We start from the raw sequence: 15,221 nt of genomic DNA, 5'->3' as shown, positions 1-15,221 counted from the left end.
TGATCTGCCTGCCTCAGCCTCCCAAAGTGCTGGGATTATGGGCATGAGCCACCGCACCCAGCTTATATACTGTATTCTTACAATAAAGTAAGCTAGAGAAAAGTTACTAAAATCATAAGGAGGAGAACATATATTTACTATTCATTAAGTGAAAGTGGATCATCATAAGGGTGTTCATCTTCATCATCTTCCTGTTGAGTAAGCTGCAGAGTGGGATGAAGAGGAGAGCATGGTGTTGCTGTCTCAGGGGTGGCAAAGGCAGAAGAAAATCCACGTATAAGTCGACCGTGCAGTTCAAACCCTGTTCAAGGGTCAACTGTACATGTATATAGGAAGTGTACGTGTAGAGTGACAACAGATGTGTAGAGCGTGCTACAGTCTGAGGCAGCAGAAGAGCCGCTTTCCTTGATGTCTCAGGATGTATCATTTCTGTGTTTTCTCAGAAAGCTGAACCTCATTACATTATCTCTTTCATAAATTGCCTATCAGCTTCCAGACTTACAAGACCACAAATTTGTAACTAAGACAGAGGGGTTAGGACAGGGCAGAATTACCAGAGAGGTGGAGGTGTGTGGAGATTTAAAAAGCACATTCAAAATGATCACTGCTCCGATTTGGCTATGATAGTTGACATATTTTGACATTTCAAATGATGCTAATTCTCAAGAGGGAGCATAAGTTAAAGCAAGTTTGAAGATCACTGTCCTAAATCCACATGGCTTGACACAAGAATGGGGTAGTACAATAAAATGTCATCTCACACCTGAGCAAATCAAAATTCTAGGAATTCTTTGTACTGGAGGAGATAATACGAATAACATGGCCCCTGCAAAGTAGTCTACCGAGTTATTTAATCAGTGTGACTTTAGAATTTAAATTCGACATATACAAAGTACCTACCTAAAGCATCCCTACACTTACCACCAAAAGTAGGTATATTTGAAAGGTACACAGAACATTTCACACGTAGTGATCTTACAAGGCAGAAAAAAACATTCTTAGGAAGCTTCTTTACAGCCACTTTTCATCCACAAGGAAGGCAGCAGCCATAACCATTTTTACAAAATAAGTGGAATCAATAATACCAAAAAGCCAAATTATTTAAATTTTTGAGTCATCTCTTCACTTCACCACTGGCCTCAGTAATTTCTGGACCCACTGGAGCAGCAGAGTTGAAGGTTAGGGAGAAGTTGGAAATTTCCTTAACCTGTTGGCAGCAGTCACCACATAGAAATGTTTCTTGAGGCAAGGAGAGAATAAAAGAAAAGAAAAAGCATATATTTCAGACCAGTTGCTTTACAAAGAAACAATAAAAGGATTTAAGTGAGTCCAGCTGCTGGGGTTGGTTTAAATCTGATCACCTAAAGGAAAAACAAGTTTCTCAAATAATTATAGAATAATCACATGACTTTCAGGGGCATGTTGGGAGTAAATATGAAGTGGGAAGATATATCATCCTACCCCTGTTTTTCTTTTTTTTTAGGGGGGTGGAGGGTGGGGATGGGGTCTGGCTCTGTTGCCCAGGCTGGAGTGCAGTGGCATGATCTTGACTCACTGCAACCTTCACCTCCTGGGTTCAAGTGATCCTCCCACCTCAGCCTCCAAAGTAGCTGGGACTACAGGCAAGTGCCACCACACCCAGCTAATTTCTGTCTTGTTTGTGGAGATATGTCTCCACTATGTTACCCAGGCTTATCCTGCCCTTTTCACATTTTAAAAATGGAGCACCCTAGAACAGTGTCTTATTTTTATTTTTTATCAGCCTACATCGTACTTTGACAGAACAGTGTTTTTCAAATTGTGATTCACAACCAAGCAATGGGTCATGAAATCAAATTGGTGGGTTGTGAACAGCATTTAAAAAATAAAGCCAAGTGGCACAGAATAGAAAATATCAGAATACATCATACTCTGTTAGAGAAAATGTTGTGATTTTTTTTAAACAGAGATGGGAGTCTCACTCTGTCACCCAGGCTGGAGTACACTGGCAAGATTATGGCTCACTGCAGCCTCAAACTCCTGAACTCAAGTGATCCTCCCCACTCAGCCTCCCGAATAGCTGGGACTATAGGTGCAGGTCACCATGCCTGAGTCAAATTTTTGTTGTGTGTGTGTGTGTGTGTCTTTCCCGGTATGTGTGTACACGTATAGGTATTCTTGTGTACTGGCTCCATACATAAAGGGTTTTGTTTGTGCTTTTGGATCCCCAGTGAGGATCTAAGTCTATATTAAATTGTTGGAAGCTACTTCCCTGGATCACAATTGCTTTTTTTTTTTTAATTATACTTTAAGATCTAGGGTACATGTGCACAACGTGCAGGTTTGTTACATATGTATACATGTGCCATGTTGGTGTGCTGCACCCATTAACTTGTCATTTACATTAGGTATATCTCCCAATGCTATCCCTCCCCCTCCTCCACAATAGGACCCGGTGTGTGATGATCCCCTTCCTGTGTCCAAGTGATCTCATTGTTCAATTCCCACCTATGAGTGAGAACATGCGGTGTTTGGTTTTCTGTTCTTGGCGATAGTTTGCTGAGAATGATGATTTCCAGCTGCATCCATGTCCCTACAAAGGACACGAACTCATCCTTTTTTATGGCTGCATAGTATTCCATGGTGTATATGTGTCACATTTTCTTAATCCAGTCTGTCACTGATGGACATTTGGGTTGATTCCAAGTCTTTGCTATTGCGAATAGTGCCACAATAAACATACGTGTGCATGTGTCTTTATAGCAGCATGACTTACAATCCTTTGGGTATATCCCCAGTAATGGGATGTCTGGGTCAAATGGTATTTCTAGTTCTAGATCCTTGAGGAATCGCCACACTGTTTTCCACAATGGTTGAACTAGTTTACAGTCCCACCAACAGTGTAAAAGTGTTCCTATTTCTCCACATCCTCTCCAGCACCTGTTGTTTCCTGATTTTTTAATGATTGCCATTCTAACTGGTGTGAGATGGTATCTCATTGTGGTTTTGATGTGCATTTCTCTGATGGCGAGCGATGATGAGCATTTTTTCATTCGTCTGTTGGCTGTATGAATGTCTTCTTTTGAGAAGTGTCTGTTCATATCCTTTGCCCACTTTTTGATGGGGTTGTGTTTTTCTTGTAAATTTGATTGAGTTCTTTATAGGTTCTGGATATTGGCCCTTTGTCAGATGAGTAGATTGCAAAAATTTTTTCCCATTCTGTAGGTTGCCTGTTCACTTTGATGGTAGTTTCTTTTGCTGTGCAGAAGCTCTTTAGTTTAATTAGATCCCATTTGTCAATTTTGGCTTTTGTTGCCATCGCTTTTGGTGTTTTAGACACGAAGTCCTTGCCCATGCCTATGTCCTGAATGGTATTACCTAGGTTTTCTTCTAGGATTTTTATGGTTTGAGGTCTAACATTTAAGTCTCTAATCCATCTTGAATTAATTTTCATATAAGGAGTAAGGAAAGGATCCAGTTTTAGCTTTCTACTTATGGCTAGCCAATTTTCCCAGCACCACGTATTAAATAGGGAATCCTTTGCCCATTTCTTGTTTTTGTCAGGTTTGTCAAAGATCAGATGGCTGTAGATGTGTGGTATTATTTCTGAGGGCTCTGTTCTGTTCCATTGGTCTATATCTCTGTTTTAGTACCAGTACCATGTTGTTTTGGTTACTGTTGCCTTGTAGTATAGTTTAAGTCAGGTAGCGTGATGCCTCCAGCTTTGTTCTTTTGGCTTAGGATTGTCTTGGCAATGCGGGCTCTTTTTTGGTTCCATATGAACTTTAAAGCAGTTTTTTCCAATTCTGTGAAGAAAGTCATTGGAAGCTTAATGGGGATGGCATTGAATCTATAAATTACCTTGGGCAGTATGGCCATTTTCACAATATTGATTCTTCTTATCCATGAGCATGGTATGTTCTTCCATTTGTTTGTGTCCTCTTTTATTTCACTGAGCAGTGGTTTGTAGTTCTCCTTGAAGAGGTCCTTTACATCCCTTGTAAGTTGGATTCCTAGGTATTTTATTCTCTTTGAAGTTATTGTGAATGGGAGTTCATTCATGATTTGGCTCTCTGTTTGTCTGTTACTGGTGTATAAGAATGCTTGTGATTTTTGCACATTGATTTTGTATCCTGAGACTTTGCTGAAGTTGCTTATCAGCTTAAAGAGATTTTGGGCTGAGACAATGGGGTTTTCTAAATATACAATCATGTCATCTGCAAACAGGGACAATTTGACTTCTTCTTTTCCTAACTGAATACTCTTTATTTCTTTCTCTTGCCTGATTGCCCTAGCCAGAACTTCCAACACTATGTTGAATAGGAGTGGTGAGAGAGGGCATCCCTGTCTTGTGCCAGTTTTCAAAGGGAATGCTTCCAGTTTTTGCCCATTCAGTATGATATTGGCTGTGGGTTTGTCATAAATAGCTCTTATTATTTTGAGATACGTTCCATCAATACCGAATTTATTGAGAGTTTTTAGCATGAAAGGCTGTTGAATTTTGTCAAAGGCCTTTTCCACAATTCTTTTAAGATAGGTTTTATGTCCATGGTACTAAAGAATTCTGTTGTAAACAAAATTATAAAGTTTTAAAAGTTTAACAGGCCTTTCTTATCTCCCATTTCTAAAATGTGGACGAATCAGGCCTCAAGCTCTAAGAAGTTAGTTCAGGAGCTTCACTGTGATTGCCACTGAGAACATACGCTTAAGCTTCATTCTGTCACTTCAAGTATCCATATAAGCACAACCAAATGTAAGTTTTATGCCAGTTATTTTTGCTCTGTGACATTTTTAAATCAAGTTAGCAGCTTTTGACATGAGAGAGATTTTTCCCACTAAATAATCTTTCTGTTAGAATCAAAATGTAAGTAAAAATTTGGCTACAGGCTGGGTGCAGTGGCTCATGCCTGTAGTGCCAGCACTTTGGGAGGCTGAGGCAGGAGGATTGCTTGAGGCCAGGAGTTCAAGACCATCCTAGGCAACTTAAAAGACCCCGTCTGTGCAAAAAATAGAAAAGTTAGCAAGGCATGGTGGTACATGCCTGTAGTCCCAGCTACTTAGGAGGCTGAGGTGAGAGGATTGCTTGAACCCAGGAATTTAAGGTTACAGTGAGCCATGATCATGCCACTATACTCTAGCCTGGGCAACAGAGCAAGACCCTGTCTGTAAAAACAAACCCAAAAAGAAGAAAAAAAGAAAAGAAAAGAAAACGTAGCTGCAGTTTTTTCAAAGGACAGATTAGAATGACAAATTTCACCTTTACTAAGAGAAAAACCAAATACCTTCCATTTTCTTTGAGCTATGTATTTCTGCAGCAGTAGTTGGGATTTGAGACGAGCTTTGGATCTTGAAGCTTTGGCAGGCAAATTATTCAGCCACTCATGTTTCAGGCACTGTGTAGCACTCATTCTGCAGCTGTGAAATCAAACATCAGTTAAGACTTTTAGTTGGAGTTGCCTTTTCTCATCCAAAAATCTGTTCAGTTGGGTAGGAAGCCTGAGTCAGTGGAACAGATTAATCATTTAGGCAGATTCATGCCATGTACCAAAAAGGGAACTCCTTGTGTCTAAAATTCCCTTCCTTCAAAGTGCCAGAAGGTTGTCAGCAAAATGTTCTCTGACCTCCATAGCGGGAACATATTCCAGTGATTCTGGGAGGAACCACTTCCCAGAGGGGGCTAAGAAGTTGAAGCAGGGGCCGGGCGCGGTGGCTCAAGCCTGTAATCCCAGCACTTTGGGAGGCCGAGATGGGCGGATCACGAGGTCAGGAGATCGAGACCATCCTGGCTAACACGGTGAAACCCCGTCTCTACTAAAAAATACAAAAAACTAGCCGGGCGAGATGGCGGGCACCTGTAGTCCCAGCTATTCAGGAGGCTGAGGCAGGAGAATGGCGTAAACCCGGGAGGCGGAGCTTGCAGTGAGCTGAGATCCAGCCACTGCACTCCAGCCTGGGCGACAGAGCAAGACTCCGTCTCAAAAAGAAAAAAGAAGTTGAAGCAGGGCAGTAGGAAGGCTAGCTATACCTGGAATTGCTCTTAAAGAAGCAAAAGAACAGGAAATTTGAAGGAAGCTCATTTCTCCTTCCAGAGTATGAAGGCAACTTGTTCATCTGACTTAGATTTCTTTTTTCCTCTCACATAACTTTTCACAGTCAGAAAGAAACAAAACTGTAAAAGTCAGGGAAACACCAGCTGTCTCAGAGCCCAGACTCTTGGGCCTTAGCCTTGGGTTGTTAATACCTTTGGTTATGTCCAGTTATTACCTTATTCTGAGTATCAAAAAACTCACATGGCTTGACCCATGACTTTGATACAGATGCTGAAGCCTAAATAGATCTTCTTCACCAAGAAACAAGGTATTCAGATCTTTCTTCTGGAAATAACATCTGCATAGCTCAGATTTTTTTCAACCTTAGCCTATGACAAGTGATAACTTGCAGATAGGACAGATCTACATATGCTTCTTTCTAAAACTGTATTTTATGCCCCTACTTGTTTGTTTCATTGATTTCCTTTGTCCCTTTCTCTGTTCCCTTTATTTTTCCAAAGAAGTAGCAAACTAAGAAATCTTGAACAGAATTTGTCCACAGGAAGAAAGACCTTCACAGTCAGCAGTCCTGCCCAGCTCCCAGACCTGGGGTCCCCGTGAGTGACAAGCAATGAAAGGTACCTCTTCTCTTTGACCAGCAACTGGGAAACAAAGTCCTTGGCCTCCTCCGAGAGCCCTTCAAAGGTGTCAGCATCAAAATCCCAGCTACAGTTTACAATGAAATTCATGGTCTCTGCATCTGTTTCCCCTAGAAATGGGGACAAGCCACTGAGTCTATAGAAGAGAGAAAGGACCATCAGTAGGTAGGGGCCACATTTGCCAACATGCATTGGCAGAATAGAGAAGCTTACAGAGTTCAAGTGGACCTAGCCAGAACCAAGAGGGTTCAAAAGAAAAGCACCCCCACTACTTCTCCACAGGATGGAGTCCAGTGTGTTCATTAAAGGGAGGACACAGAAGGATTTAAAATTTGGAGGCAAGAAGAATTTTTGGAATAAGTCCCCTCTTGTGCTCACCTCTTTCCACATCATTCCTGAAATAAAGAGTAAAATCAGGGCCCAACTTCATATGCCCAGTTATCAAGTACACATTGATTTAATTTTAGAAATAGAAATAGCCTTCCGTGTCCTTGAGACAGTCAGGCTTCTTTAGATGCTACCCAGGCCCCAAGCCAAAGGAAAATGGGCTTTATTAGGCTGCCGCTAGAGGGAGGGCAGAAGAAGCAGGATACCCTGACGGCCAGCCTCAGGGATCTGAACTTCCCCAGCCTGGTGCAGCTCACACATCCGAGTGCAGGGACAGTGCATAGCAGTTACACAATAATCAGAAGATCAGAAGCAAAACATGACTTTGCCTCTGAGAAAGCAGCCACGGGAAGTCCACAGCCAGACAGAGAAGAAAACAGGGAGCATGGGTTCAATGATGCCATAAAGCGTATCCTGCCCTGCCCCCCACCCCCTTACCCCTTCAGTGCACTCCAGCCTCATTTGGGTTTTTATTTTGTTTTATCTTTAAACAGGGCCTCATTCTGTCACCCAGGCTGGAGTTCTGTGGTGCAATCATAGCTCACCGCAGCCTCGAACTCCTGGGCTCAACCAATCCTCCTGCCACAGCCTCCCAAAGTGCTGGGATTATAGGCATGATCCAGCTCCATTTGTACCAAAGCACATGCATGTCTTTGCTGGAGGGCTTTCTCTCCAGCCGAAGTTTGCTTTACCCACCCAGAAGTATCAGGAAATCAATTCCACCCCATCTCCATTAGTCCACATGGAATAACTGATAAGAGTTAGTGTATAAATACCCCAACTCCCTCCCCTAGATGAAATAACTCTCAGGGGGTATTCCATGATGGATTCTGGAGTTCCCCAGCAGAATGAAACTCTAGTTGCCCACAATTGGGCCTTACTCCTGAGTCATGAATACCTTTGTATTTTTCAGTTATTACTTTTATGTCTCAGTACCAAAAAATTCAATGGCTCAAGCGATAACTTTTTTTTTTTTTTCGAGACACAGTCTTGCTCTGTCACCCAGGCTGGAATGCAATGGCATGATCATGGCTCACTGCAGCCTCAACCTCCCAGGCTCAAGCAATCCTCCCACCTCAGTCTCCCTAGTAACTGGGACGACAGGCACACACCACCATGACCAGCTACTTTTTTTGGTTTTAGTAGAGACAGGGTCTCTCTGTGTTGCCCAGGCTGGTCTTGAACTCTTTGGCTCAAGCAATCCTCCCATCTTGGCCTCCCAAAGTGCTGCGATTACAGGCATGAGCCACCGTGCCCAGCTCAACCCATAACTTTGATACAGCTGCTGAAGCCCAAGTAGGCCTTCCTCACCAAGAAACAGACCTTTAGACCTTTGTTCCAGGGAATAATATCAGCACATCTCAATTTTTTCAGTATTAACCTACTACAATAACTTGGAAATACGACCGCCTTATAAATATGGTAACTGACTTGATAACATACCCTTCCCTGGCTCCTTTCCTTCCCCGTCTCACTACCCTATTCCTCTATTGGGGTTTCCTGGGGATACTTCCCAAATAGACTACTTGTGCTCAAAATTTTGCTTCTAAGACTACCCAAAGGAAGACAAATGAACCCCATCCCCACTTCAGAGCCAGGCTACTAAGCACTCACAGCATGTAGGTGATGACTCCCACACTCCACATGTCCGTGGGGAATGAGACAAACTCATAGTTGACGACTTCTGGGGCCAGGAACTCAGGCGTGCCGAAGTTCACCTTCAGCTTCTCTCGAGGCTTGTACCTGGGGAAGAGGGGAGGGTACAAAGAACCATGGGGTGAGGCCTGGGAGATGTGGATGCTGGGGCTCATTTCTGGTGGGATGCAGACATTCCCCACTTCCCATCAGCCATATGGCCTGGACCCCACACCCACACTACACTTGCGAATTACTGGGGAATACACAGATCCCAGGCCCCAGACTTCAGGCTTTTCTAAGTCAGTGATAGAATCAGAAAACTACAGTCTTCCTCCTCCAGGCGTTTGCTTCTTTCAGTAGTCAAATTGATAGAAACAGAAATAAGGAAGGGGTTAGGGGCAGGCAGAAAATGGAAAGTTATTATTTAACGGGTATAGAATCTCAGTTTTGCAAGATGAAAAAGTTCTGTAGATTGGTTGCACAAAAATATGAATGTACTGATTGTACATATTTATGGCATATATGATGCTTTTTTTTTTTTTTTTTTTTTGAGACAGGGTTTCACTCACGCTGGGTCACCCACGCTGGAGTGCAGTGATAAGATCTCGGCTCACTGCAACCTCCACCTCCCAGGCTCAGGCAATTCTCTCCTCTCAGCCTCCTGAGTATCTGGGGCTACAGGCACACACCACCACATCTGACTAATTTTTGTATTTTTTGTAGAGATGAGGTTTCACCATGTTGCCCGGGCTGGTCTCAAACTCCTGAGCTCAAAAACTCCGCCTGTCTTGGCCTCCCAAAGTGCTGGATTACATGCGTGAGCCACTACACGCAACCAGTATATATGATGCTTTGATACATGTGTACATTGTGGGATGGCTAAATCAAGCTAATTAACATATGTATTACCTCACATACTTACTTTTTATGGTGAGAACACTTAAAGTCTATTCTCTTGGCAATTCTCAAGTATACAATACATTGTTATTAACTATAATCACCATGTTGTACAATGGCTCTCTTGAATTTATTCCTCCTTTCTAAGTGAAATATTGTATCCTTTGGCCGACATCTCCCCAGTGCCACCTGCCCTGCCTTCGGTAACCACCATCCAACTCTCTGCCTGTAAGAGTTTGTCTTTTTCAGATTCCACACCTAAGTGAGATCACGTGGTACTTGTCTTTCTGAGCCTGGTTTATTTCACCTAACATAATGCCCTACAGAGTCATCCATGTTGCTGCAAATGACAGGATTCCTTTCTCTTTTGAAGCAGAACAGTATTCATTTGCATATATACACCCCAGTTTCTTTATCCACTGATGGACACTAGGTGATAACTTTTATGTTATGTATTTTTTAAACCACAATTCCAAAAATAAAAACTTAGAAAAAGTTCTGGACATGAAGTTTAAGGCTAGGAAGAGAATCAATGGCTGAGTGGGAAAGGGGGGCAAATAGTGTGTTTTAGAATCACTCTTGAAGAAAAAGAGTCTCTAGCTAAAATTTCATGAGCACTTTTTATTTGCCAGGTACTATGCTAAAAGTTTTATACATGTGTAGCATCTCTTCCCCTCCTTCCAAGACCCCTATGAAATAGGTAGGATTATCATCCCCATTTTATAGATGAGGCAATTGAGAATAACAATAATAAAATAAATAAAATGAATATTCTGCCAGTATACCCTGCTTCCTTTAAATCAGCTTTCAGAGAGCAATCTCCTCTCCTCCAAATTTGCTGAGAGCCAGGCAGACAATGACTCAGCGCCAACACAGCTGAGCCCATCCAGTGAAAGAGCAGCAAGGTGGCGGGGGTTGAGGGACTGGGCCGGGAGACTAGATGGACGGATAGATAGATAGATAGATAGATAGATAGATAGATAGATAGATACATGTTATGAGAGAGATATATAGCGCGCGCGCACACACACACACACACACACACACACACATATATATATATATATATTTTTTTTTTTTTCCCCTGGCTTCTAACTTGCATAGTCCTTGTTATAATGTTGGGACACTTTAGGCCTCAGGAGAGAATCTCTCTCTCTGTGTTCTTCTCCAGTCCTTCTTTCACCTGCCCAAGGCAGGACTCTAATCTGACTGTGGATCAAAAGACCTTCATTCTAGAGAGGGTCCTGCCCCCTACCCTAAAGGAAGGAATGCAACACAGAGAGGCTAAGAAAAAGACAGGCTTTGCTGGGTTTAGATCATGGGCTTTTTGTCCAATCACCTTTCTGTGCCATTGTCAATCATGCCTATGTAATGATGCCTCCATAAAACCCCAAGAGGACAGGGTTGGAGAACTTCCCAATGGCTGAAAACGGGGAGATTCCTGGAGAGGGGGACACTCAGGGAAGGCATGGAAGCTCCATGCCCCTTTCCCCATACCTCACCCTATGTCCCTCTTCACCTGTATTCTTTGTAATATAAACAGGTAAATGTAAGTAAGTGTTTCCTTGAGTTCTTTGAGCCACTCCAGCAAATTAAACCCAAAGAGAGGGTCGTGGGAACCTCAACATGAAGACATTCCATCAGAAGCTCCAGAGGCCTGCACTTGTGACCAGTGACTGGGGGAAGAGGGGGTATCCTTGAGGACTGAGCCCTTAACCTGTGGGATCTGACGCTATCTCCCAGTAGGGGATGTCGGAACTGAACTGCAGGACACCCAGCTGGCATCTGCTGCTCACTGGTGGGGAACCCACCTGCCCGCTTTTGATCACAGAAGTCTTCAGTGTTGTTTGCTGTGGTGTGAGAGCAGAGGAAATACAATTTGAGAGCTTTTCCCCAAACAGCCACTCAGCATGGAGGTTTTTGGTTTGACTAAGTTTTGGTAAATTGACCTACAGCCCTTTTCACCTCCCCACCAGGTAAGACCCTGGCCTATAGGATAATGTTCAGATGTGTGAACCTCGCATTCAGGATTCCCCATTAGTGCTCTCATCTTCGACTGTATTTTCCCCCGACTGGCCTGCACATACAGCGTGCACCCTGTTCTCAGCCCACAACTCACAGGGCCCCCCACCTCCCCTCCAGATAGTGCTACGCTAGAGCTGGCTCTCAGGTGCACGGGAGTCCTGAGTGCCTCTCCTTCCAGCTCCACCTTCAGTGATATCATCTTGGTAGCTTGTAATTAGCAAACACTGGCAAAGATTACAAATCAAACCCATCCCCTCTCACTCCCCACTCCCCTAGGGCTGGTGCTGAAGCATTTGCCAGCATAGCAGCATTGCCTGCAGACAGCAAATCCTGTCCACCAGTCCCTGCCAACTGCTCAGAAAAGCCTTCCCTGACTCCAGGGGCGTCCAATGGTTGCTTCTTTCTCGGTGTTCACAGTGTGTCCCTGCAAATGCTCATTTGGCAGCGGACCATCAGGTATTTGAGAGTGTACTGCATACACCAGCGTGTGCATTCTCAGTGAAGACAATATTGCCCCGTGAGGGACAAACATTGGTTCTTGGGGAACAAAACAGTCTTACCTATTACAATGGTTTGTGGCTCTCCAAAGGGCCACAGCACATAAACAGATACGCAGTACATCAGTGGTATTAAATTTCATGGCATAGGGGGACTAGGCGATTGGGGAAATAAAGTCAAAAAGGGCTCACTACAGGGCAGGTAACGATAATGAAATAGGTTGAGAAACACTGCCCTAGTGTATACGACATGCAAGCATGTGGGAGGCATCTGAATTTTATAGCATATTATCAGGGAAAATACTAAGCAATTTGCTAACATGGTAGATTGCATGTGATTTTTTTCTGTTTATGAACTGCAATACACTGTGTGATAGAGACCCTGAAGGCCTTGTGGGATGATGTGAACTTCCTCCTGCGTTTACACTAGCAGCACATGGGGCACTGAAAATGCATGATCACACTGCAAATGGGTAACATTTACACTTCAACCAGTGGAGGAGTGACCAGGAAAACCAGCACTGAGGGTGTGGATGCTGCTTGGGAGGCAGGTGCTGGAAGGCAGAGCTGAGCTCAGGCACGCGGCTCTGCATCCAGGGGCTATGCTGTGTTTCCTTCCACTCGTGGATGTGGTGGAGGGCACGGCGTGGTGGCTCATGCCTGTAATCCCAGCACTTTGGGAGGCTGAGGTGGGCAGATCACTTGAAGTCAGGAGTTCAAGACTAGCCTGGCCAACATGGTGAAATCCTGTTTCTACTAAAAATACAAAAATTAGCCAGGCATGGCAGCGGGCACCTGTAGTTCCAGCTACTTGGGAGGCTAAGGCAGGAAAACTGTTTGAACCCAGGAGGCAGAGGTTGCAGTGAGCCAAGGTTGCACCACCGCACTCCAGCCTGGGTGACAGAGAGAGACTCTGTCAGAGAAGAAGAAGAAGGAGAAGGAGAAGGAGAAGGAGAAGGAGAAGGAGGAGAAGAAGAAGGAGAGGAAGGAGAGGAAGGAGAGGGAGAAGAGAGGAAGAAGAGAGGAAGAGGAGAGGAAGAAGAGGAAGAAGAGGAAGAAGGAAGAAAAGAAGAAGGAAGAAAAGAAAGAAAAGAAGAAGAAGGAAGAAGAAGAAGAAGAAGAAGAAGAAGAAGAAGAAGAAGAAGAAGAAGGAAAGAATGAAGGAGAGGAGAAGAGCAAGGAGGCAGGAGGAGGAGGAGAAGGAGAAGAAGAAGAAGGAGGAGGGAGGAGGAGGAAGAAGAAGAAGAAGAAGGAAGAAGAAGGAAGAAGAAGGAGAAGGAGAAGGAGAAGAAAAGAAAGAAGAAAGAAGAAGAAGAAGAAAACAGCCAGCCATTAGGAAAGAGAAGGAGCTTCCAGAAGAGTTGAAAATTCAGCTGCAGCTGAAAGACCTACCTAGAAGATATGTGATTCGGCCTGCCATGGTGGCTCATGCCTGTAATCCCAGCACTTTGGGAGGTCAGGCAGGCGGATCATGACGTCAAGAGATCGAGACCATCCTGGCCAACGTGGTGAAACCCCATCTCTACTAAAAATACAAAAATTAGCTGGGCATGGTGGTGGGCACCTGTAATCCCAGCTACTTGGAAGGTTGAGGCAGGAGAATTGCTTGAATCCAGGAGACGGAGGTTGCAGTGAGCCGAGATTGTGCCACTGCACTCCAGCCTGGGTGACAGCATGAGACTCAGTCTCAAAATAATGATAATAATAAAAAATATACAATGTTTACTTTATTATTTATTTATTTTTAGACAGGGTCTAGCTCTACTGCTCAGACTGGAGTGTAATGGTGTGATTTTGGCTCACTGCAGGCTCAAGTGATCCTCCCACCTCAGCCTCCCAAGTTGCTGAGACTACAGGTGCTCACCACCATGCTGGGCTAATTTTTGTATTTTTTGTAGAGATGAGGTCTTGCTATGTTGCCCAGGCTGGTCTTGAATTCCTGGGGTCAAGAGATCCTCCCTCCTTGGCCTCCCAAAAGTGTTGGGATTATAGGCGTTAGCCACTGTGCTGGGCCTACAATGTTTACTTGGCCCTGAAACTTGAGAACCTAACCTCCCGGATAGGATGGGTCCACACTGTCTATGTATTTTCTCATTTAACGCTCATAACCACTCCCATGCCAGCAGGTAATGTATTATATCACCATTTCACCAAGATCTAAACCAGTCCTGAGAGGTTACAGAAACACCTACCCATGGCGCCACCCAACACTGTCACATGCTCGCTTTTCGTATTTAACCTGGTCATTTCCTGGAGAGCAGGGATGGTGGCAGATGCATCGCATAGTCCAGCACCTCCTGGCCCCAGGAGGCCTGGGGAACCCACAGAACTGAGCAGCCCAGCACCTCGATCAACAGCCCCCTTCACCATCACTCTCCTCTCTTCTCAGATAGGTGGAGTGAAGTTCAGTTAATTCCACAGCCTTTTAGGAAGAAGCAGAGCCCACAACACAAAGCCAGCCCATGCAAGAGCAACAAGGCCTGTCTGCAAGTCAAAGGCCACCAGCCTCTGTGCACAAGAGCTTTCTTGCATCAGTTCCAAAACTCAAGCATTAGCTGGGTCAGGAGTAACCATACCCAGAGAGCCACAAAGAGTCCCAAGGAATTTTGTTAAGCTATCTAAGTAAAACCCCCTTACCTTCTGGCCAGCCCGAAGTCGATGATCTTAATTTGATGTCCTGTCTGATTGACACACAATATGTTCTCTGGCTGGGAAAGAAAGAAGTCTGCTTAGCCCAAGCAATAGCTGAGGAGGTCTGCAGCTGCCACACTTGTCTATAGGCCTCTGTTTTCCAGCCTTCAAGGGACATAAATGGCTCAGGGCAGCCCTGCAAGGGCTGGATAGATAATGGAAATACATGAAGGGACTGGCGAGACAATAAGGATTGGCGTGGACTGTGGGGAACTGGAGGCTCCCAGCCTGCGTAAAGGGACAACACTACCCAGTCCCAGACACTGGTCACCAAGTAGGAGTGTAGGCACAATGCCAGAGTTTCTCAGTCCTCAAGAGAAGCCGAGAATTCAGGGGTGTTTTTTTGTTGTTGTTGCTGTTGTTGTTTTGGTCAGTTTTGTTTTTAATTAAAAAAACAGAGATGGGGTCTCACCATGTTG

At 44.3% G+C, this 15,221-nt stretch overlaps 1 protein-coding gene across 7 annotated transcripts in view; it reads right to left on the bottom strand.

Moving 5' to 3' along the window:
- The window catches only part of MYLK3 (myosin light chain kinase 3), a 57,635-nt gene continuing 42,414 nt past the window's right edge, over positions 1-15,221 (bottom strand). For 5 of the 7 annotated variants that reach the window (XM_010354857.2, XM_030925632.1, XM_030925630.1 and 2 more), the window contains 5 exons: positions 14,749-14,819; positions 8,669-8,797; positions 6,651-6,803; positions 5,262-5,394; positions 3-1,239 (listed from right to left, as the gene is read on the bottom strand). In XM_010354857.2, coding sequence (XP_010353159.1) covers positions 1,180-1,239; positions 5,262-5,394; positions 6,651-6,803; positions 8,669-8,797; positions 14,749-14,819 — 546 coding nt within the window. In that variant the 3' untranslated portion in view covers positions 3-1,179. Of the gene's footprint in view, positions 1,240-5,261; positions 5,395-6,650; positions 6,804-8,668; positions 8,798-14,748; positions 14,820-15,221 lie in introns of all 7 variants that reach the window. The other 2 variants (XM_010354855.2, XM_010354856.2) reach the window with 2 other exon arrangements.

Source organism: Rhinopithecus roxellana, chromosome 20, assembly GCF_007565055.1.
Source record: "Rhinopithecus roxellana isolate Shanxi Qingling chromosome 20, ASM756505v1, whole genome shotgun sequence".
NCBI classification, from domain to species: Eukaryota; Metazoa; Chordata; class Mammalia; order Primates; family Cercopithecidae; genus Rhinopithecus; species Rhinopithecus roxellana.
This window is presented reverse-complemented; position numbering and strand designations above follow the sequence as displayed.